General features: G+C 36.5%; 2 protein-coding genes across 2 annotated transcripts; one reads left to right on the top strand and one right to left on the bottom strand.

The window, feature by feature from the left end:
• Nucleotides 1-9,664: 9,664 nt before the first annotated feature.
• On the top strand, nt 9,665-11,522 carry LOC139848280 (uncharacterized). Its single transcript, XM_071838016.1, has 4 exons — nt 9,665-9,986; nt 10,685-10,828; nt 10,932-11,137; nt 11,229-11,522. The coding sequence occupies exons 1-4, from the start codon at nt 9,742-9,744 to the stop codon at nt 11,387-11,389; spliced, it is 756 nt and encodes a 251-aa protein (XP_071694117.1). The 5' UTR covers nt 9,665-9,741; the 3' UTR covers nt 11,390-11,522.
• Nucleotides 11,523-12,700: 1,178 nt separating this feature from the next.
• Nucleotides 12,701-17,446, bottom strand: LOC139849791 (uncharacterized). The gene is made up of 4 exons (XM_071839414.1): nt 17,135-17,446; nt 15,230-15,508; nt 14,917-15,054; nt 12,701-14,251 (listed from the first exon to the last, which is right to left on the bottom strand). The coding sequence occupies exons 1-4, from the start codon at nt 17,444-17,446 to the stop codon at nt 12,701-12,703; spliced, it is 2,280 nt and encodes a 759-aa protein (XP_071695515.1).
• Nucleotides 17,447-24,202: the final 6,756 nt, after the last annotated feature.

Genomic DNA, 24,202 nt, shown 5'->3' with positions numbered 1-24,202 from the left:
ACCCTCTTCATCATCCAAATGGGTTTTACAACTAACAATCTCAAAACCCTAACATTGAATCTCAAATCATACAATGAAATTCGGAGTTAGAACTTACCAATACAGCCAAAGTGATGCCGTTGACGAGTGGAACAACTTTAACACTTAAGGTTTGACCCGAAACACCCTTCTTCTTCTCCAAATGGAGCTCTCTCTCTCTCTCTCTAAACTCCCTCCTCTCTCTCTAGGGTTTGAAGGTGAGAGTGTTGATGTGTGAAAATGGAGATAAGATAAGCCTTGGAACTGATTTGGGGTATAAAACTCGTCCATAAGTGAAATTACCAAAACACCCTCAAAAGATTCCATTAAAATGGGTTAAAATGTCATTACAGCGACATTTGTCGCGTTACGCGACACTTCATCGCGTTTCGCGACACCAGGACGCGATAAACATCACTCAAACGCGACAAAAGGGACAGAATCATGTATCAGAAGTTGTCGCGTTTCAACCATGTTTGTCACGGATCGCGACACACCAGAACGCGACAAACCCCCTTCAAACTCGACAGTTTACCTGATGTACTCCAATATCACTTTTAAAACATTCCAAAGTCAAACGTGGTCAATTTATTACATTCAAATTATCAAATACTCAATCTTAGACTCCGTATGATGCCTCGAGCATCAGGTTAAGAAAAACGGGGTGTTACAACTCTCCCCCACTTAAATTCGATCACGTCCTCGTGATCCTAGTCACTTAACTGATCGGACCTGTACTCTACGATCCTCAAACAAACGTTTCAATCCGTCTTCTACCACAATACCCATTAACCCGAAGATTAATCCATTAACTACATACCCACTTGCATGCATTCCGAGCCGTGCAATACACACAATATCCTAAGTCTATAACAATCACTTAGAATACGTGGAATCACCATGTATTCTTCTAACTCCTCTAGGCAATTCTTCTCAAAGAGTCACCTTTAACCACTAAATCGTCACCCGCGATTTATTAAAATCCACAAATCCAAGCACTAAAATTTGCTCAATCCCTCACATCGGGAAAAACTCAACCAATCTCGTACCGAGATATCAACTCCTAGCGTACCCATACCAAGTACATCGCTAGTAATAACCACATACCAAAATAAAGTTAACACCCAAACCGATGAAGACCGAAAAAGCGAATCCTTACGGATGACACTTACCACCTAACAACCCTTGCAGTGCGCAAACACGGCTATTACACAAACCGTTCAACATAAGCAACCGGCTAAAATCGATAGCGCCCAAAATGACTATGGCAACGCTAATCCCAAGGGGTACAAAATCGACTATTGTCACACCCATAACAACATGTGAGCGTAACACGGCTATCGCATCACTAATCACACAACATGGTCCTTACGACCCCACCATCGGCGTATAAAACAACCAATAGTTCACACAACATGGTCCTTACGACCCCACCATCGGCGTATAAAACAACCAATAGTTCACACAACATGGTCCTTACGACCCCACCATCGGCGTATAAAACAACCAATAGTTCACACAACATGGCCGAAACAACCCGAGCCTAAACACATATGGAGGATGGTCGAAACAACCCGAACCTTAGTGAATTCGCAACAACCCGAAATTCACCAACTCAATCCATATTTCCCACAACGAAATGACCTCACAACCCGAGTCATTGTGAATACGTGCAAACCGATATTCACTACCACCACCACATAGTATAACCGAGGATGGCCGTACAACCCGAGCCTTAGTGAATCCGAACTACCCGACACTCACTACCTCAAACTATGAGTTCAACCAACAGGGACAATCGCACTACCCGACATATTGTGAATACGAACAACCCGATATTCACGTCCCAAAATCTCAACACAGGAATGGTACTCCCATTCCTCATCGGTACTCGAATCTCCCGATAACGTTATACCATACCGATATAACACTACTCCCATGATGAAGTTAGCGGACCGAGTCACGGCCATAACCCACCAATCACATACGCTCTTTTGGCCTCAAACAACGAGTAGTGCAACATCGCGCACTGCTATACTATAGTGAATCCTAACGGATTACACTAACCATTCACCACAAACGAAGTATATACGCATACTTAAAATCATTCCACACCGCCTGGAATTTCCGCACATGAATCATATGCACACGCGAACATCGCTATCACAATCGAGCAAGAACTACCTATATCGCACATAGGTACAAAACAATAATTCTCTAGAAGAGAATCCGACACACACATCCCTTAACCGAGGTATTTCACCTTGTTCGTCAAATACGCCCATTATCTCTCAACGAGGTTCACCACATTACCACCTCGTTGATAATTCAAATCCGAAACCATAAGTACAATTTAACCGAAATTGTACTCTACCACAAATCGACCAAATCTAGGTCCTGACACTAATTCCGGATCTACTATGAGCATTATCCGAAATCTCACACTAAAACCTCCTCGTGCGGGAGTGTAACTCCCCCACTTGGAACTACGTTCCATAACCACATCGTCGTGGTAACATCATCGCGTGATAATTACACTCTCCGACATACGTGACCAATTTCTCCATCGGTCATAACACTCGAATTCTCACGAATTCATTTCGTACACTAGAAATTGACGCACACCGTCACCCGTTGGCTTCATTTAAACAACGACACAAAACCAATGCCACACGCACCTTGTACAACCGTACAATGCTACCGAAAGGTAGACTTTCCTAAAATTGGGCTCACACGACCCATCACCACATCTTGCTCCAATCTTGTGCACACGAAGGATTTTAACCTATCCTTAAACACTTCGAACGAAGAGTTTACCACACATCACACAAACTTTATTCTTGCAATCCTCCGATTGCCATAGTTTATCAACTTTCCACCTAGTCACTCATGTACCTAAGGGTTTCTCTCCGGTACCCTAAGTACAATATAACCGCAACACCATCGGAGTCGAACACCACGCTAGTAGGTGTGAAAGAGGCACCTAACGTCGCGTCACGTAGATTCCTTCACCAATCATACATCGAGATCAACACTCGATCTCTCGGGTTCTATCCACCTGACGAACCTCACGGTTCATCAACTTCAACACGAGAGCGAATACGCTCTAACATCCGAACACCAAAGCCCATACCCATGGCTTGGTAGAAACATTTCCCAACACTAAGGAATGCTTGGTCGCACCAAGTCTTACGCCCTTCACCCGTCAATCCAAACGACACCGTAGGGTAATTCCATTAGGAACGTCACCAATAACAATAAGATGCACAACACAATGCATCCAACAAACCCGAACACATCGGCACATAAATAAATATTCAAAGGACATATTTATTAAAACGAAACGTACCTTAACGTCTCCTTGCGGCATTCGCCGCCGCCATCTCGGGACAATCCGGCTTGCGATGTCCCTCCTTATGACAATAGTAGTGCATCCCGTCATCACTTCTCGACATTGTGCACTCCCATAACTTGTGGCCCATAACACCACAATTGAAACATCTAGGTGCACGAGAATCCATCGTGCCTTTCTCCACATTACCCGTACTCGCACTTGTACCCTTATTTTTCTTACTTGGGGCGCCATACGAATCAACCCTTCTCTTACTTGAAGGTTCACACATCTTTGATCGCGAATACCATTCGAAACCCCTAGCCACCGTGAATAACTCCGCAAACGACTTCGCTTGACCTCGGCTAATTTTATTCTTCAAGTCATCATTCAGGGTTCGATATAAATCTTCCATCAACATACGATCATTCCCCATATACTCCGGGCAAAAACGAGCCTTCGCCATAAAGGTCGTCTTGAGAGTATTCAAGTCCATAGATCCTTATCACAAATTTCACAACTCATCACGCAATTCCATCAAATCGGCCCCAGTCCGGAACTCCTCGAAGAATTCCTTCTTAAAATCGTCCCACGATAACGCCATAAATGGTTCACCACCGACAAGATCAATCTTACCATCCAACCAATCCTTCGCCCTACCCCGCAACAAGCTAGTAGCGAGTCTTGTCTTTTTCTCGGAAGGGCAATCAATAGTACGAAAACACCCTTCGACATCTGAGATCCATGTTGTGCTTACCAAAGGATCCGGTTTCCCGTCATACATCGAGGGTTTAGTCCTCATGAAGCTCTTATGACAACGCTCCATTTCACTCCTACTTTGAAATTCGGAATACTTCCTATCCATTTCTTCTCGAAACACACCCATTTGTTCCGCCACGGCGGCCGCAACTCTAACGTTAAACTCATCGTCATTCGTCTGGATCTCGTTTCGCGTCGTCATTCTAAAGAATGCAAAATGATTAGGCCACGAACGTATAAAACCACACGCACAACACCGCCCCATCTTGCTAAACACTCGTCGTACATCACTTGTTAGACACGATTTGTACCCGTAACAAGGTTTGCAAGTCCTTATTTCTCACACACGCCGCATCAACTCGTTAGTACAACGACCGCCTTGCTAGATGATATAAACCAACACAACGAAAATTCTACGCGATATAAACGCACGCGAGAATTACATCACAACACAAGCCACAATCCTAGTTAGTTCACCTACACGCTAAGGCACTAACCAAGTCCCCGTCCGACCCGTTCACCTACAAGTCCCGCAGCAAATAAGCACACACACAAAAGTCTAAGTCTAGGCACCTATCTCAAGTCGCCTAAATCCCTTAGACCATGCTCTGATACCACTTGAAACAACCCAACCCGTATTTAATCGGGCCCATATTTATTTTTTCTTTTTAACGTATTAATATTAACAACATTTAGGTCCCAATTATGTTTCCAAAAACATCATTCATACAATAATAAGTTCGATAACTTTAAAACATTTAATACATGAGTTTAAATAGCCAAACGGGCATACACGACCCGACTATTTTAATGTCCAACAAAACCGAGCATGGTGATTGGGGATACGCTACCCAATCCTAATCAATCCAAAAGCACGCCTTCTAAAGCAACCTACGCAAGTTCACTAGTCTCCACGCTTACCCGAACCACCACTTCGCGAACCTATAAAAATGTAAACAACGAGAGGGTAAGCTATGAAAGCTTAGTGAGTATAAACATACTATATACCTACATATGCATAAAATGAATACGTACAACCAAACACAATAAGTAAACACATACCACATACCGAGTATAACTAGCAGGCCATACCTAATGTACCACCAAGCCAAATCCGTAAGATTAGCTACAACACACAAATAAGTATATATATATATACGTATATACAAAAACACATCCGATAATACCACAAGGTTAACCCCTTAACACTAAACACATGAAGGTTGGCCGAACAACCCGAGCCTTAGTGAATTCGCACTACCCGAGATTCACTTCCTTCACCATTCCATCAACCGAGGTTGGCCGAACTACCCGAGCCTTAGTGAATTCGCACAACCCGAAATTCACCACCTCATCACCAAGATGGCCGAACTACCCGAGTCATCATGAATCCGCACCACCCGAGATTCATCTTCTCAACATCAAATGCTAGCAAACCCATCGCCAAGGGTTTATCCAATACGCTAGCCAAATCACAACACCAAGGGTAATAACCCTAAACGCATAAGCGTATCACATGGACCCAAAGCACAAGAGGAGTCCATTTTCCCACACAAACATAGAGTAAACCCAAGCAAGGGTCACCCTACACGCACGCACCCATCCTATGCATACATACGCATATAATATATTTACACTCACCTTGAAGCCTTGATGGATGCACAAACCAAAATCCGTAAACTCCAATGGAACGTACCTATTCCATTATCACATAACAAACAACACAATTAGGGTGGATTACAAACCAACCCGTATTGACAACTAGTGCAAATTTGACCCAAATACACTTCCAAGCACAAACCGTGCCCAAACTAACCAATAATCATTAACACAAGTGAGAATGGTCCTAATACACCAATTAAACCCATTCATAAGTGTTAAATACCAATCTTGCCCATTTTAACACCTAAACCCTAATTTTGACCCATTTCAAAATTAGTCAACCCAAATACACCCAAAGTGGTTCCAACACTTCTATAATCACTAACACTAGTGATTATACATCACCTAGAAGCCTTAAACATGGTTAAATCATTAACCAACCCAAAACTCGCCAAGTATCAACAATAACAAGTTTCCATAAACCCTCTTCATCATCCAAATGGGTTTTACAACTAACAATCTCAAAACCCTAACATTGAATCTCAAATCATACAATGAAATTCGGAGTTAGAACTTACCAATACCGCCAAAGTGATGCCGTTGACGAGTGGAACAACTTTAACACTTGAGGTTTGACCAGAAACACCCTTCTTCTTTTCCAAATGGAGCTCTCTCTCTATCTAAACTCTCTCCTCTATCTCTAGGGTTTGAAGGTGAGAGTGTTGATGTGTGAAAATGGAGATAAGATAAGCCTTGGAACTGATATGGGGTATAAAACTCGTCCATAAGTGAAATTACCAAAACACCCTCAAAAGATTCCATTAAAATGGGTTAAAATGTCATTACAGCGACATTTGTCGCGTTTCGCGACACTTCGTCGCGTTTCGCGACACCAGGACGCGATAAACAGCACTCAAACACGACAAAAGGGACAGAATCATGTATCAGAAGTTGTCGCGTTTCAACCATGTTTGTCACGGATCGCGACACACCAGAACGCGACAAACCCCTTTCAAACTCGACAGTTTACCTGATGTACTCCAATTTCACTTTTAAAACATCCCAAAGTCAAACATGGTCAACTCATTACATTCAAACTATCAAATACTCAGTCTTAGACTCCGTATGATGCCTCGAGCATCATGTTAAGAAAAACGGGGTGTTACAGATGTTGTAGCGCTGAATCCAAATGAGTTATATTTAAACTTTGTAAGTTTGGAGGAGGAGGAGGAGGAGGAGGAGGAAGAAGAAGAAGAGAAGTGTTCTATAAGGCCAATGATTTCACAGAGGCATTTAAATAGAGATCGTAAAGAAATGACCCAATGATTATGGAGTGACTATTTTTCGGAGTCTCTGATTTTCCAGAAGATTACTTTAGAAGGCGATACAGAATGAGCCGACCTCTATATCTTCATATATGTAATGGTATATTATCTTACTCTCAATAACCACTTCTTAAGTATTTTCATTTTTTCATCAACGATACGATGTTATCGAAAAACCTCTCTTTTATATTTATCAAAAATGCACATGTGATATACGTCAATTGGCATTTGGGTTGTGCACTCGACTTGTTTGATAAGTATTTACATATAGGACAATAAACGTCATATGATTGTTCGGGTATTATTTGTAAATGTGTTTTTCATCTATTATCAAAGGAGTATTTGTGAAAACCAAACTACTATGACATTCAACGTTTGTATGCATTGGACATGGAAAAATTGTCTGGTAGCATGGAAAAAGCAATACACAAGGGGTGACCATGGACACTCAACAATAATGCTTAAAGCTGTTGCGTCATACGATTTGTAGATTTGACACGCTTATTTTGGTCCGGCTAGTTTAAATAACAACATAAATGAGTTCATCAATCAGATTTGTCTGAATTACTAGAGGATACAGCTCAAATTGCACCATTCATTGTTAACGGTGTTACGTACATCAAAGGTTATTACCTCGCGGATAGAATTTATCCGGAATGGGCGACACTTGTTAAGTCGTTTAAATGTCCAGTTGAGCCAAAGATTATGAAGTTTAAAAAGTGGGAGAAATTTGCAAGAAAAGACGTGGAACGTGTGTTTGGTGTTCTCCAAGGTCATTGGGCCATCCCAAAAAATCCTGCACGGGCATATAGTGTAAACAAGATACGAAGAATCATGTACACATGTGTGATACTACATAATTTGATTACCAATGAACGTTTGCTTCAACGGTATCATGCCTCAGTGTGGAAGGGCCCGCGATTAGTTGTCAAGCAACCCGGGTTCAATTCCTGGGGGCGGAAGGTTTTCTCTCCAATTTTCTGGGATTAGTTGCCAAGCAATCCAGGCCCCGCGATTAGTTGTCAAGCAACCCGGGTATGAGTTTCCTTTTAGCGTGTGTGGGTGCAAATGATGAGGGTCTTTGAAATAAATGATCCGCTGATGCAAATTCGCCGTTCAAAAAAAAAATTGATTACCAAAAATAATAGACGCAATCTATGTAATTTGGAAGAAGATTGCACTTCGAGCATGACGATTAATAATAAACAAACACTATTTCTTATAAGAGAGCCGAGCTCTGATTTATTAAAGATAGGTTTGAAATTATAGTTTATGAAAACTATTTGCAAAACATAGTTAATTATAACAATTTTTTTTTTTTTTGAAAATAATCTATAGCAAACAAAGAGCTTTCACGAAAAAATTTGAAAGAACCTAACTAGAAGATAAATAGAAAAACACCCGACTCGCCACACAACTATAAAGCACAAACTGCTGCAAACACGACAAAAGCAAAAACCAAAATTAACAAAGCAAATACACAATCTAAATGCAAGCCGTGCAACCAGACAAAATCTACACAACAAACTCTATCACAATCGAAGAGCCAACAACTACAAACCAAACTCAAAAAAGCTAACCTACATTAAATATAAAATAACATAGACTTGTTGCAAAAAAAAAAAAAAAAAAAGTATTTATGTTTTGATAGAAAGAAAATTCAATTTTAAAACATCTCGATACACACTTTTTAAGAAAGCTAATTTATATTGCAAAATCTATCTAGAAAATGTTATTTCACACTCGGGGGATTGATACCCGAAGTTTACCCTTTTTAAAGGAGCCAGTGTTTTCGTTCATAAGTAGGGGTGTGCACCATTTAGTTTCAAACCGAATAAACCGAGTATCGAATCGAATCCAAACCAAAAAAAGTCAAACCGAATTTTTTAAATGGTTTTCGGATCGATCGAAACCGAAACCGAATTCGTAATTCGGTTTTCGGTTTGGTTTTGAAAATTTTAAATTTGGTTAACCGAAAACCGAATTCAAATTAATAACATTTTAAAACATATTTATAATTATAAGATTTATATATTTATACTATATTTGATGTATTATTATATTTTTATTAAACAATAAACATGTTATATATCTTATATACTTAAAACTAATTCCACAACCGTTATTCTTAATTTATATGTAAGTTTATGCTGATTAGTATTTTTATTTTTTGTGATTTTCGGTTTTAACCGAAACCAAATCGAAATAAAATTCGGTTTTGGATTCGGTTTTGGTTATGGTTTTGATATTTAAATTTGGTTTCGGTTTGGTTTTTGATTTTGATTTTATAAGTTTCGAAACCAAAAAAATCGAACCGAATAAACCGAAAAACCAAAAACCGAACCAATGAACACCCTTATTCATAGGTGTTTGCTCGCTAAACTAAAAAAGAAAAAAGAAAAATACAATTCTATAGACCCCCATTCAAAATTTGTGTGAGGCCCGATTTTGAAGAAAATAAAAGCCCAACAATAGGTGACCGATTACTTACTACACCGACATGGCCCAAACGGTTGAGACCCAGGAGAGAATGACCCGGATCCAAACCCACTTTCTCGATCCTACTCTGCTATGTTCTTATTTCTTAAAAAATCAGATCAACCATATACATTTCCACGTTGAAGATTTCGATTGTGTAATACACAAATATATAATCAAAAGATATTTCAGTAATTATTTATCAGTAATAATAACAATAATAAAATAATGGCATTAAATAACCATTTTGTGTATAAAGATGTTGATGGAGCATCAACACAATGGGATGATATTCAGAGAAAACTTGGTAATTTACCTCCCAAAGAACCTGTATGGAAACCAGATCCTTTCACTCCTGCTCAAGATGATAATTCTCTACCTAAAGACGCCAATTGGATCGATCACAAGACCCAAGAAGAACTTGAAGATCTTGAGGATGATCTTGATGACGATCGATTTCTTCAAGAGTACAGGTACCAGGAATCATTTAATTTTGAGATACTTTATTCGATTGAATTATAATACTAGGTCAAAATTAAAGCTTGATAGATGTCTTTCCCTGTCCTGAAACCCTAATTAAGTTTGATATTTTATAACAACTCCACTGTTAGTGCACATGCTAGTTAAGAGGGGATGTTTGATATGTCTTGCGATGGTTATTTTCGCTTTAGATATTTGTACCTAATTATGATACAAGATAATATAATTGTATTCATTATTGTGGGTTGATTTAGCACCAGATAAAAGTTCAAATTTGGGGAAAAATTAATAGCCAAGTGGAAATTGAGCATGTGATTGATTTCCTATAATGGAAACCAAGTATACTTGAGCTTAAACCGTTGGATTTGAAGTCGGAGTATTTGGCGTTGTTTGTTTTTAAGTTGTCTTATGTCTGCGCGCCTGCCGGCATTTTTATTGCAGACAATTTGTTTTTCTAAAGACATAATATAAAATAAAATCTTATAATGCCTGCAACCTTGCAGACTTAGAAATATGCTTGTATGTGTTGCAGACAGAATTAAGTTATATTACAGATAAACAAACAGTCTTCATTATTCAGAATATAGACCTTTAGGCCACATTTTCTTTACAGAGTCCGTAGATCTTCAGACAAAAACATCTTAAGCAACAAACATCACCTGACTGTTATTTATTATAACTGCTTTTGTAGGAGAAAGAGGTTAGCAGAGATGAAGCAGGTTGTAAAAATTGCAAAGTTTGGTTCTGTGATGCCCATTTCTGGATCAGATTTTGTGCGCGAGGTATCACAAGCTCCATCAGATGTTTGGGTTGTTGTTATCTTGTACAAAGATGGGTAATTCATAATACAACTTTATAATATAACTGTTGTTTATATTGCTGATTATTAGCAATTGGGTTCGTGCGTGGTATTAATAACTGGCATTGATTACGAATAGGTACCCTGCATGTGGAGTACTAATGCAATGTTTGGAAGAACTTGCAGCAATGTATTCAGCGACAAAATTTGTCAAGATTGTATCAACCGAATGTATTCCTAATTATCCGGATTGTAATCTTCCCACTGTGTTGGTCTACAATAATGGTGCTGTGAAGGCAAATTATGTGGGTTTATCTACCTTTGGTAGGAGATGTACTCCAGAAGGTAAACTTATTTCTATCTTCTACTTACACATTTTTTTTTTTTTTATATTTGTTTTTGGTGTTGGCTTAGTTTGTGGTGGTTACATGTGTAGGTGTTGCTTTGGTTCTTTGTCAATCAGATCCAGTTCTTAACGATGGCCAGAGTGTGGGTGAAGCTTCTAGAGAAGCTGTCATTGAAGGAGTGAGGAAGAGGTTTATTGAGAAAGTGATAACACATCATGAAAACGATGATGATGGTTCTTCAAGTGACTAGAATCGGTCTTTCTTTTTTCTTTTTTTGGTCGTGTTGAATTTTAGATTGTGGTAGGTAATAACTTGAGTTTACTTCTGTTTGTCATGTTGAATCATTTATTGTTCTATCTGCAAGTGCCTTCCTGCTGTGTGTTTTTGAGGTTTTATTTGTTCCTTATATTCACATTCAAAACAAAATTGAAATTATGTACACATAGTATCTCACCACTTCAATATAATATGATCAATTGATCACCATTTTAATTTAATTGTAAGGCGGATGACGAATTTTATCAAAGTCAGTCTGTTACCCTTCTTTCAAGTTGCTGCTACACCAAGAAATTTAATACTGTTATTCAATGGTGTTGCACCAAGGGTGCCCTTTGTTGCTGCACAAAGTCTTCTATCGGTATATCTTGGCTGATATATCTGTTGAATGCTTCTGTAATAATCAGGTGAGTTCATCTTTTTTTTTAAAGGCAATAGTTGGCATCGAATACTCTCATTTGCCACGCACAACATGCACTTTCGGGCGGAAACCCGAACCATATTACAGGGATTCGAACCTTAAACCATCCCGAAAGGTAGGCGGGTCGGACCTGGTGGATCCTGAATATGGTCGGTAAAACCTCCCATACAGGTTACATACTTCTCCAATGTTATTTTGGTACTGTCGTTCGTGATATAGAATAATTTCGATACATTCCATTATGTTAATCAGGACTTTTATTAAATGGTTTGTACATGTTACTGATCTCTTGAGTTCAATAAGGAGTTGCATTTTGACTTTGTAAAGTCAAGTGTGAACTTTTTGGGACCATGGGTGTATTTTATATGTTTTAACTTGACAACTTTCTGACCAGTTATATATATTCTATGCTCCATTCAGGCTGTGCTGATGGTTGTATGGTTGTCGTTTGCCAAAGTGTTTTTCTCTTCGAAGTACTTTTAACATGCATGAGATTAGTATGATCGACGCACCACGTTCATCAGCTTATGTTTGGAGCGATGCATGGAGCTGTGGAGGTACGAAATCAACCATTATCAACAATCCTTTCTGTACTAAGATTGAGATTATTAGATATTGCTGTGTGTTAATTTGTTAATCTGGATTAGGTATTAAATTGTCTAAATTATATCAAATTTTGAAGGTTTAACCTGCTCTAACTTCATTGTTAGAGAACTGCTGATTTGTCTTGAATTTATTTGCTGTCTTAAACCTCTACTAAAATTAAGTTTATTTGATGATAAAACCATACTTCGAGATGAAGTATTTCATGTTACAATATCTACGAATACAAAAACGTTTACGGCCATTTTAGAAAACTAAATCCTAGTTTTTCGTTGGTACTTGACCACTTCGAGCTTCTCTCGTAACAAGCTTTATCCCCCTCACCCACAACTCGGCCATTTCAAACCCACCATCACAAACAAAATGCACTTCTTTGTTCTTCACTGTTACCACACGAAAAATTCCCGCCACATCAGCATCACCCTTCTTCCTCCTACACCTCTCAAAACCAACACTCGGTCCCACCTCCGCTTCCCTACAAACCACATTTCGACTACTCGAATTCCCCCATCTTAAAACTCCTTCACCCCTAATCATTTTCAATTCTTTCCTATGTGAACCTCCTCTCCCTTCCTTTGTATGTTTCAAAACGTTACCACCATTAACCACTAATACCCTCGCAAGCTCGTCCAATATCACACACTCCGCAACATTCTCCGTGTGTTTTCTCGCAAGTGAGAGGGCGGTTTCCCCTTTCGAATTCACAAACCCGCAGTGGGACCCACACGCTATTAACAGCTTACACATTTGTCCGTTGTTTTCTCTTGCAGCTAACATTAGAGGCGTGTACCCATCCCCATCGGGAATATTCACATCGTATCCTCTGTTGACCAATAATTTGACTGCGTTTGTGTCACCATGACGAGCGGCATAATGTAGAGGGTAAAACCCTCTCGCGTTTTGGTTACCCTTTTCTAAGGTGAATTCGATCATTACCTTCTCAAACATATCCGAATTCTCGTTAACTTTCGATAAAGAGATTGCGGTTTCCCCTGCTTTATTAGTCAGCTTTACGTCAGATCCGGCGTAAACAAGAACCCTAAATGCTTCAATATGACCTTTCATAGCAGTCACCATGACTGCCGAAAAACCCTTATCGTCTTGTTCATCGAGATCGATTTCGTCGTGCGCTATCAAACTTTTCAAAGCTATTACATCTCCTGAATTAGCTACATACATTAAAAGCGAAAAGACGGTTTTGTTACTAGAAATGGGTATTTTTCCACCTCTAATGATGTCTAAAACCGTTTGTTGAAAGCTACAAAACCATTTATTAGATTCTGCAATAGACTGCGCCGATTGACCCGACAAATTGACCAAACCAAGGTCAGCACCCGCGTTGACCAACACTCGTAGACACTCTTCGTGTTTAAATTTAGCACATATCATAAGAGCAGTTTCACCACTACTTTTAATCCTTGCATTAATATCACACCCAGATTCTATTAATTCCTGAAGAATTAATGGATATCCATGGCGTGCGGAAATGTGTATCGCTCGAGTTTCGTTCTTTTGTGCGGTCTTGATCGGATATTCAATGTCGGACCCACATTTTAATAGTGTTTTTACGGCTCCTAAGTTACCGCAAAGTACAGCGTGATGCAGTAAAGTTCTACCATTGTGACATGTTTCGAGGGGTACGTGTGTTAGTAACATTTGCAATATTGAACCAGTCGATTCAAAATACTCGACTGCACACCAAGTAATAGAATACGGCTCAGCAAGACCCGCACCAACCCGAAACTCGTCCCCTGAACCCGTATCCCATGACCATGCACCTAACTGAACCTTGATGCTGACATCAGCCCCCTCCTAAATAAAAATAGGTTTTGTTAGTTACAGGCTTGATTGCTTGTAGCAGAAAACAACAAACCAACTTGAATACAATTATTTATGTCCCTGCCAGCTGGAAATTGGTTTTACTTTTTTAAATTCCGTATTTATTTATTATAATAATATCTAGGGACGTACAGAATTCAGTTTACTTTTTTTAGGAAGAACTCATTAAATTTGTATGTACGTGTGATCTTTTTTGGATTGTAATTTTACAAGACGGTTTGTAGTGAAGTGAATTGGAGTATTAAAACACCTCTGAATACCAACAACCAACAACTCGACAAATACAGTATCTGACGATATATGGTGAACCATTATGATACATTGATACAGCAAGTGTCATATAAACATATTTTTAATGATCAATGGATACAAAATCCAGCTGTACATTGTACAGTTGTAACAAAGATATTGGCCCTCACTAATCTTTAAAACATGAATTGTATCTATTATTTAATACTCCGTACTATAGTACATTTCGCTCTCTTTTGCTCAATAATCTAGTTTGTAGTTATTGCTACTTTGGATGTGATGTCAATTTAATCATATACGAGTAACTGATAGTATAACTTAACTGATACAGTTATATTATGGTAGATTCTGTTTTAAGTTATAATGAGAATTTGATTTATAGGTTATACCTGCAACAAGAGACGAACGATAGCAACCTGTCTACTAACAATGGCTGCTACGAGGGCCGTGCATTTTATATTTGTGTGGAGAGATGGCTTAGATGAACAAAGCAACACTCGGGCTGATGCATTCACATCTACACCACACTGTCATTACAAATAAGAATCATATTAGAATGTAACATTACTATTAAAATATGGTTGACTATGTTTAAAATTGCTCCTTGTTAAGATTTTAAAGTTTAGTATTCACAATAATTGCAATTAGAATCTTTCAAATCGTTAACAATGAGTAGTAAACAACCGACAAATTAATGTTTACCTTTAAGAGGATATCTACCACATCTATAAATCCTCTGCAACATGCAATGACAAGAGCATGTACAACAATATGGGGCCGAATCAGATCAGATTCAATCAACAACTCGATAAATTTACCACTACGCCCTTGACAGCTGGCCTCTAGTAAAGCTTCCTCGCAAGATGGTTGAGACGCACCGGCTTTGAGTAAAATCTCGAAGATCTCAAGGTGGCCCTCCCTTACAGCCGCTGTCAACGAAAAGCCTCTAAATAGTTTCTGATTTACATCTGCCCCATGGCTCTGTCATTTACCAAAATAACAAAAAAGATCATTAGTTGATTCATTAATAGAATAGGATTATTACAGGAACACGTGCACGGTGCGTTTGAATGCTTGTTTGAGTGCACCTGGACATGGTGACACGCGAAGACAAAAGATGGAAACCGAATTACTGATGTGATGGACACTGTAGCATGGGGTTATTTGTGAGCCCATGAAATGTGTTGGTGTTTTACTGTTACATGTACTGATCAGTGGTTTGAAAGAATAGACAGCATAGAATGGGCATCAATGTAATAAAATACATGCACGTCCACATCTTAGGCATATAACTATAGAGCAATTATTGATGTAAATATTAAGGTTTACAAAATCACATGGTTTACCATGAAAAAGATAGATCTTGTGGCCACGTGTACAGTACTGTATATTAATAGAGTCAACCCATTCTCCATCTCAATCCTATATTATTGATTGATTAGGGGAGCCGGTGGATCGAAAATAATTATAGAAAAGTAATTAAAAAACTTGCTGAAAGATGAGTTTAGTTTTAATATACATAATTAAATTAAATTAAATTAACCATTTAATAGAAAATGTAGTTCGATCGTTTACTAGTTCTTTTTGTAATTACTCTATATACTAACGACGGGAGGATATTACTCTATACTAACGACGGGAGGAAATGGAGCCCTACTATTGGTCGGGCTACTATTCACGTTTTGTATAATAATATACGTACTCCTTAGTGTAGTTTGAATCAGAAAACAGAGTGTGATTAGTGTTAGTTTGCGTAAATGTGTGTTATCATGATGAAAGTCAAATACTCAAATCCACCTACTACATTAACCATAAATTGGACCAGATCTATGACTTCTACTCAAAGAAATTATAACAATAATATATCAATCATATAGCTTTTGAAATTTGTTAGTATTGGGAACATATGATATATCGATTTCATTTTACTTATTCCGTATTTCGTTTCACAAGTATATCCTGCACTTATTATTGAAAGACAGGTTTGCTAAACTTGTTAGATGATACGTTAGGCTCAAGTCCAATATGATGACTTGAGCCTAACATATCATGTAACAAAACTAACTTTCTATTATCATCATCATCATCCACAACATGAGCAACTTCATTACAAATTATCACTATATATTTTGTATAAATTCTAATGTTTCAACCTGACATTTAACCTTTAAACAAATAAAACAAGTAAACAATTAATTATTATTATGCGATTCAATGCAAGCTTTAACGTTTGAAACCTTACACTACAAAGTGCAAATTATGAAAAATAAGTGCATCAAATTGAAAAAGTTAATTCAAATTTTGAACTAAAACAGGAATTTCAGCTGGCTAATCTACGGTGTAATACTGTTGTACCATTAAAAAATGTAAATGTACATATGTAATTCAACAATAATACTAAATTAAAATTCAAAAGTTGCATCGAGTAAATAAATCAAATAATAGATTAATCAATCGTTAACGAGCATTTAATGTGAAGTTTTAATAAGTTTGTACGCACCGACTTTATTCAAAAACTTAGACACCAAAGAGAGCTCAATAAATTTAAAAAAATAATTTAAATTTAAATAGATTAAATTAATAAAACATAATTTCAAAAATTCATACCAGTAGTTTCTTCACGAGTGTCACATTTCCAGTATGAACAGCAACGAACAAAGCAGTGACGTCAGATTTGAACTCCTGATACTCAAATCGCACTACATTTTCCGATTCATCGTTGCAACAAACCTTCGCTATTCGAATCTTCAACGAAATAGCGCTGATGAAGTTAATGTCAACGTAACGATCGTCAATGCAGTCAAACGCCGATTTGAGATCGCCGGATAACGAAGCTTCTAGTAGCCGTTGAGAGACGTCGGCTTCGTAATCGACCGGAAAAACTTGTTGTTTTGCGGTGGTTGAGTGGCAGAAAACCATCATTTCCGGTTAAGTAACTAACTCACACAATGAGTGTGAGTGGTGTGCAGTTTGATTTATTATTTATTGAGGAGTGAAAAATATATAAAATTGTTTTTAATTTTTTAATTTAATTTATTTAATTATTATTTTGTTTCTAGAAAAATTGAATAATGTGAGCGCCAGAGACAATAAAGAGCAGAGGACGAAGAAGGTATTGGGGGAGAGGTGGTGTGATTAACTTTAACCACGGTTATAAAGCATTTGTCTTTATATATTTTAAGAATCAATTTGTTTCTTTTAAAGAATAAAATTCATATTTTAACTGCAACACTTCATATTTAAAAATATATTATTACGGAGTTTAAATAAAATCAAAAACATAGCATTTGACTTTTACAAATGTATCCATGTATTTTATAAACAATTTTTTTTGCTCGGTATCGTCAAATAATCTCTTTCTTTTGTCGTGTAACTATAACTATAATAGGTGATAGGTGATTAATACTTTATGTATATTTGTTAACAGTTATAGAAAAACTTACGGAGTATATATAGTAATATAGAAGTAGTATATAGTACAATATATCGTATTTGTTCATGCTTCGTTCTTTGGGTTTTGAAGCTTAAGTGATGCGGATGGATTATGGAATGTTTATGCTCTGCTAGATTAGCCTAGAATCTCAGTTCTTGTAAATAGTAGTTCCTCTCGGGAGTTCTAGATTAAACAAGAATTAACACATGGCGATCTTTTTAGTCCTTTTCTATTTATCATCGTTGCGGAAGACTTACACATAGCTTTTCATCACGCTACGGAGGTTAATTTAATTCATGGAGTAAAGGTATAGGTGGAAGAATTTCGATTATCTTACTTTATTTATGCGACTGATGTGGAGAACAGAAGAATTAGAATAAATTTTATGTATCATGAATGTTTTCTACTTGGCTTCGGAATTAAAGATAAACTTTTTGAAATCTCACTTTGGAGTTGGTGTTTAATCGACTGATGGTGAAAGGCTATCGGCTGATTATGGTTGCCATTCTGGTATGTTTTCAAAAAGTTATCTTGGCATTCTGGTGGGATCTAATATGATTTTGGTAAGTAATTGGACTCTCCAGTTTGAGCAATTTCATTCGAAGTTTGTTTCTTACTGAGGTATACTAACTTTAATCAAGTCAAAAATGGCCTAATGGGTAATAGAGAGATCTATCTTATGTCTACTACAAATAAGGTTGCAAAAGACGTGAGACGGTGTCGAGACAGTCGGGTCCTAAAAAGGTTGAGACGTTCGAGACGGGGTCGAGACGGGGTCGTTGACCAAAGTTGACTTTTAAATATATAAGTATATAAATGTATACATGTGTACATATTTTGAAACCAAAAACTTTAATTGACTAATTTGTACTCATAATTGTTATCACCGTTAATATAATACACAAAATTCAAACTAAAATACGACAAATTTGACCGATTTTACCGACTTTCTGGCTTTTCCGAATTTTGAGAGACTTTGACCTGATTTTTTTCAGCTTTGACCCGAATTTTAATCATTGACTGTCATATTAGACGGTTTTTTCGAGACGGTACGGGCTAGTCACCAAACCGTTGCAACGGGCGTCGAGACGGCTCGAGACGGGGTGTTTTGCAACAGTGACTACAAATGCCCTGAAACTCTCATTAAGACCCTCGAGTCTATTCATTCATGATTTTTTGGGGGAGGCTACGAAGGTAAAAGGAATATGGCTTGGGTCAAATGGGATGCGATTTTAGCTCCGTTTGATCAAGGGGGATTGAATATTGGAAGTCTAAAAGCTTTAAAACTTAGCTTTTGTTGATAAATGGTATTGATGGTATCTTAATCAATCTAATGAGTTTTAGGTGAAGGTCATCAAATCGTTTCATGGTGATGTGTTTGAGAAGACGTACAGTAACAAGTAACAGTCCTTGGGCTTCGATAATATCTACATGCATTAAGTGTATGTCCGATAGACTGCTCCCATTAAACGTCATTCGAATGCATCTTGCTAAAGAGTTAAATTTTATAATTTTTCGTTCCGAAAAAAATGGTATACAATACCTGTTATTCTACTTTAAGTTATGATGTTATTAACAGGGTCTCCAGTTTGCTAACCGGATAATTGTTGGATTTTACGGATGTTTCTTGATAGTTTGTGCGATCTTCAGTCAATCACCGACATTTTTCTGGTCATTATGTATTTTGAGTAGATGTCTTCTTTGAGGTTCTTGAGCTAGATCATGAGTGTAAACAAGTCCCTAGTGTAGTGACCCGAACTTTTCCATGTTTATATATATTGAATGAAATTGTTATTTACATGATTAAGTGTTTCCAACATGTTAAGCAATGAAACTTGTTAAGACTTGATTAATTGAAATAGGTTTCATATAGACAATTGACCACCCAAGTTGACTGGTGATTCACGAACGTTAAAACTTGTAAAAAATATATGATGACATATATATGATTATATATATAGTTAACATGATATTATGATAAGTAAGTATCTCATTAGGTATTTTAACAATGAGTTATATACATAAAATTGGGTTTATTGAATTAAGAAACTTGAAACGGTATATATAACGATTATCGTTATAACAACGTCTTACTAAATACATATGAATCATATTAAGATATTGATACACTATGTTTAATCATGATAAATTATATGTAAACATGTCATTAAGTGTATTAACAATGAACTACATATGTAAAAACAAGACTACTAACTTAATGATTTCGAAAGGAGACATATATGTAACGATTATCGTTGTAACAACATTTAACTGTATATATATCATACTAAGATATATTAATATATCATAATATCATGATAATGTAACAATTTAACATCTCATTAGATATAATAAACATTGAGTTAACAACATTTAACTTGATCGTTAACTTAAAGGTTTCAAATCAACATTTACATGTAACGACTAACGATGACTTAACGACTCAGTTAAAATGTATTTACATGTAGTGTTTTAATATGTATTCATACAATTTTGAAAGACTTCAAGACACTTATCAAAATACTTCTACTTAACAAAAATGCTTACAATTACATCCTCATTCAGTTTCATCAACAATTCTACTCGTATGCACCCGTATTCGTACTCGTACAATACACAGCTTTTAGATGTATGTACTATTGGTATATACACTCCAATGATCAGCTCTTAGCAGCCCATGTGAGTCACCTAACACATGTGGGAACCATCATTTGACAACTAGCATGAAATATCTCATAAAATTACAAAAATATTAGTAATCATTCATGACTTATTTACATGTAAACAAAATTACACATCCTTTATATCTAATCCATATACCAACGACCAAAAACACCTACAAACGCTTTCATTCTTTAATTTTCTTCATCTAATTGATCTCTCTCAAGTTCTATCTTCAAGTTCTAAGTGTTCTTCATAAATTCTATAAGTTCTAGTTTCATAAAATCAAGAATACTTCCAAGTTTGCTAGCTTACTTCCAATCTTGTAAAGTGATCATCCAACCTCAAGAAATCTTTCTTATTTACAGTAAGATATCTTTCTAATACAAGGTAATACTCATAATCAAACTTTGATTCAATTTCTATAATTATAACAATCTTATTTTGAGTAGAAATCTTACTTGAACTTGTTTTCGTGTCATGATTCTGCTTCAAGAACTTTCAAGCCATCCAAGGAACCTTTGAAGCTAGATCTATTTTTCTCATTTCCAGTAGGTTTATCCACAAAACCTGAGGTATTAATGATGTTCATAACATCATTCGATTTATATATATAAAACTACCTTATTCGAAGGTTTAAACTTGAAATCACTAGAACATAGTTTAGTTAATTCTAAACTAGTTCGCAAACAAAAGTTAATCCTTCTAACTTGACTTTTAAAATCAATTAAACACATGTTCTATATCTTTATGATATGCTAACTTAATGATTTAAAACCTGGAAACATGAAAAACACCGTAAAACCGGACATACGCCGTCGTAGTAACGTCGCGGGCTGTTTTGGGTTTGATAATTAAAAACTATGATAAACTTTGATTTAAAAGTTGTTCTTCTGGGAAAATGGTTTTTCTTATGAACATGAAACTATATCCAAAAATCATGGTTAAACTCAAAGTGGAAGTATGTTTTTCAAAATGGTCATCAAGACGTCGTTCTTTCGACTGAAATGACTACCTCTTACAAAAACGACTTGTAACTTATATTTCTGACTATAAACCTATACTTTTTCTGTTTAGATTCATAAAATAGAGTTTAATATGAAACCATAGCAATTTGATTCACTCAAAACGGATTTAAAACGAAGAAGTTATGGGTAAAACAAGATTGGATATTTTTTTATTGTTGTAGCTACGGGAAATATTGTAACAATTCTATACAAATCATATCCTAGCTAACTTATATTGTATTATACATGTATTCTAATATATTATGTAATCTTGGGATACCATAGACACGTATGCAAATGTTTTGACATATCATATCGACCCATCTATATATATTATTTGGAACAACCATAGACACTATATGCTGTAATGTTGGAGTTAGCTTTACAGGGTTGAGGTTGATTCCAAAAATATATATACTTTGAGTTGTGATCTAGCCTGAGACGTGTATACACTAGGTCGTGGATTGATTCAAGATAATATATATCAATTTATTTCTGTACATTTAACTATGGACAACTAGTTGTAGGTTACTAACGGGGACAACTGACTTAATAAACTTAAAACATCAAAATGTATTAAAAGTGTTGTAAATATATTTTGAACATAATTTGATATATATGTACATATTTGTTATAGGTTCGTGAATCGACCAGTGGCCAAGTCTTACTTCCCGGCAAAGTAAAAATCTGTGAAAGTGAGTTATAGTCTCACTTTTAAAATCTAATATTTTGGGATGAGAATACATGCAGTTTTATAAATGTTATAGACACAAGTAAATGAAACTACATTATATGGGTGAATGATCGAAGCCAAATATGCCCCTTTTGCTTGGTAAGCTAAGAATTAGTAAACCGATCTACTAATTGACGCGAATCCTAAAGATAGATCTATTGGGCCTAACGAACCCCATCCAAAGTACCGGATGCTTTAGTACTTCGAATTTGTTTTTATCATGTCTGAAGGATTTTCAAAAATGATAGGGGATATTCTTATATGCATCTTGTTAATGTCGGTTACCAGGTGTTCACCATATGAATGATTTTTATCTCTATGTATTGGATGTATATTGAAATATGAAATCTTGTGGTCTATTATTATGATTTGATAATATATAGGTTAAACCTATAACTCACCAACATTTTTTGTTGACGTTTTAAGCATGTTTATTCTCAGGTGATTATTAAGAGCTTCCGCTGTTGCATACTAAAATAAGAACAAGATTTGGAGTCCATGCTTGTATGATATTATATAAAAACTGCATTCAAGAAACTTATTTTTGATGTAATATATTCTTATTGTAAACCATTATGTAATGGTCGTGTGTAAACGGTATATTTTAGATTATCATTATTTGATAATCTACGTAATGCTTTTTAAACCTTTATAGATAAAATAAAGGTTATGGTTGTTTTAAAAATGAATGCAGTCTTTGAAAAATGTCTCATATAGAGGTCAAAACCTCGCGACGAAATCAATTAATATGGAACGTTTATAATCAATATGAACGGGACATTTCAGTTGGTATCCGAGCGTTGGTCTTAGAGAACCAGAAATTTGCATTAGTGTGTCTTATCGAGTTTGTTAGGATACATTAGTGAGTCTGGACTTCGACCGTGTTTTCTTTAAAAGCGATTGCTTAACACTTTTGTTGGAAACTATATGTTATTAACATGTAAATATTATGTGATATATTAACCTCTTAATGTGTTTGATATTGTGTGATAGATGTCTACCACTAGTACAAATCCCATCGATTCACCAAATAATAATGAAGAGTCGAATATATTTTGGGTAGATTTACAAATTCCCGAAGAGGAACCGGAAGAAGAGGAACCGGAAGAGGAGGAACCGGAAGAGGAGGAACCAGAAGAAGAGGAACCGAAAGAAGAGGAACCGGAAGAGGAGAAACCGGAAGAAGAAGAGGTTCCGGAGGAAGAAATATTGATACCTATACTAAATCGATTAAATAAAAGAAAATCCTCAACCAACGGACCAAAGTTAATAATGGCCAATGGTGTTTCCGCCGAGGAAGCAAAATATTGGGAAGATTACCAATTTTCCGATGAATCGGATCCCGATGAGGATTCCGATGATGTTATAGAAATTACCTCGACCCAATTTAATAAAGCGAAAGAAAATAATAAGGGAAAAGGTATAAAAATAGAGAAACCCGATTTCAACCCCGATGAACTTTATATGTATCGGCAACATCCGTATTTCCTAAAATGTAACAATGACCCGGGAACCTCTAAACCACCAGGTTTTTCTAAACCATTGTGGAAAATGACGGCTCGTATTAGAGGAACACCATATATTCCTAGAAAATTAGGAAAACGAACCAAGTCCGAAGAAGAAGAAACCAGTGATTCAGATTAGAGGGTTGTAATCATGTTGTGTATTATATGTATTGTAGTGTGCTTGTACTTTTATGTTCTATGTAAAAATTTCTTGTATTGTTTGTTAATTATCTTTTACGAATCTAATCCTTGTCTATTTTACAGTATAAACACAAAATGGACGTTAAGGGTAGACAACCGAATATTTTAGAAGATCTACCAGAGGATATGATTGAA

The sequence above is a fragment of the Rutidosis leptorrhynchoides genome, chromosome 5 (genome assembly GCF_046630445.1).
Source record: "Rutidosis leptorrhynchoides isolate AG116_Rl617_1_P2 chromosome 5, CSIRO_AGI_Rlap_v1, whole genome shotgun sequence".
In the NCBI taxonomy this organism is placed as follows: domain Eukaryota; kingdom Viridiplantae; phylum Streptophyta; class Magnoliopsida; order Asterales; family Asteraceae; genus Rutidosis; species Rutidosis leptorrhynchoides.
Note: the sequence above shows the minus strand (reverse complement) of the source record. Positions and strands in the feature narration are given on the sequence as shown.

What these genes read in the sequence shown, in the direction of transcription:
- LOC139848280 (XM_071838016.1), top strand. Translation starts at nt 9,742, where the DNA reads ATGGCATTAAATAACCATTTTGTGTATAAAGATGTTGATGGAGCATCA. An exon ending in GTTATCTTGTACAAAGATGG is followed by an intron (nt 10,829 to 10,931) that starts GTAATTCATAAT and finishes GATTACGAATAG; the next exon opens with GTACCCTGCATGTGGAGTAC. An exon ending in TAGGAGATGTACTCCAGAAG is followed by an intron (nt 11,138 to 11,228) that starts GTAAACTTATTT and finishes TTACATGTGTAG; the next exon opens with GTGTTGCTTTGGTTCTTTGT.
- LOC139849791 (XM_071839414.1), bottom strand. Translation starts at nt 17,446, where the DNA reads ATGGTTTTCTGCCACTCAACCACCGCAAAACAACAAGTTTTTCCGGTC. An exon ending in CACTCGTGAAGAAACTACTG is followed by an intron (nt 15,509 to 17,134) that starts GTATGAATTTTT and finishes GGTAAATGACAG; the next exon opens with AGCCATGGGGCAGATGTAAA. An exon ending in TGGTAGATATCCTCTTAAAG is followed by an intron (nt 15,055 to 15,229) that starts GTAAACATTAAT and finishes TTGTAATGACAG; the next exon opens with TGTGGTGTAGATGTGAATGC.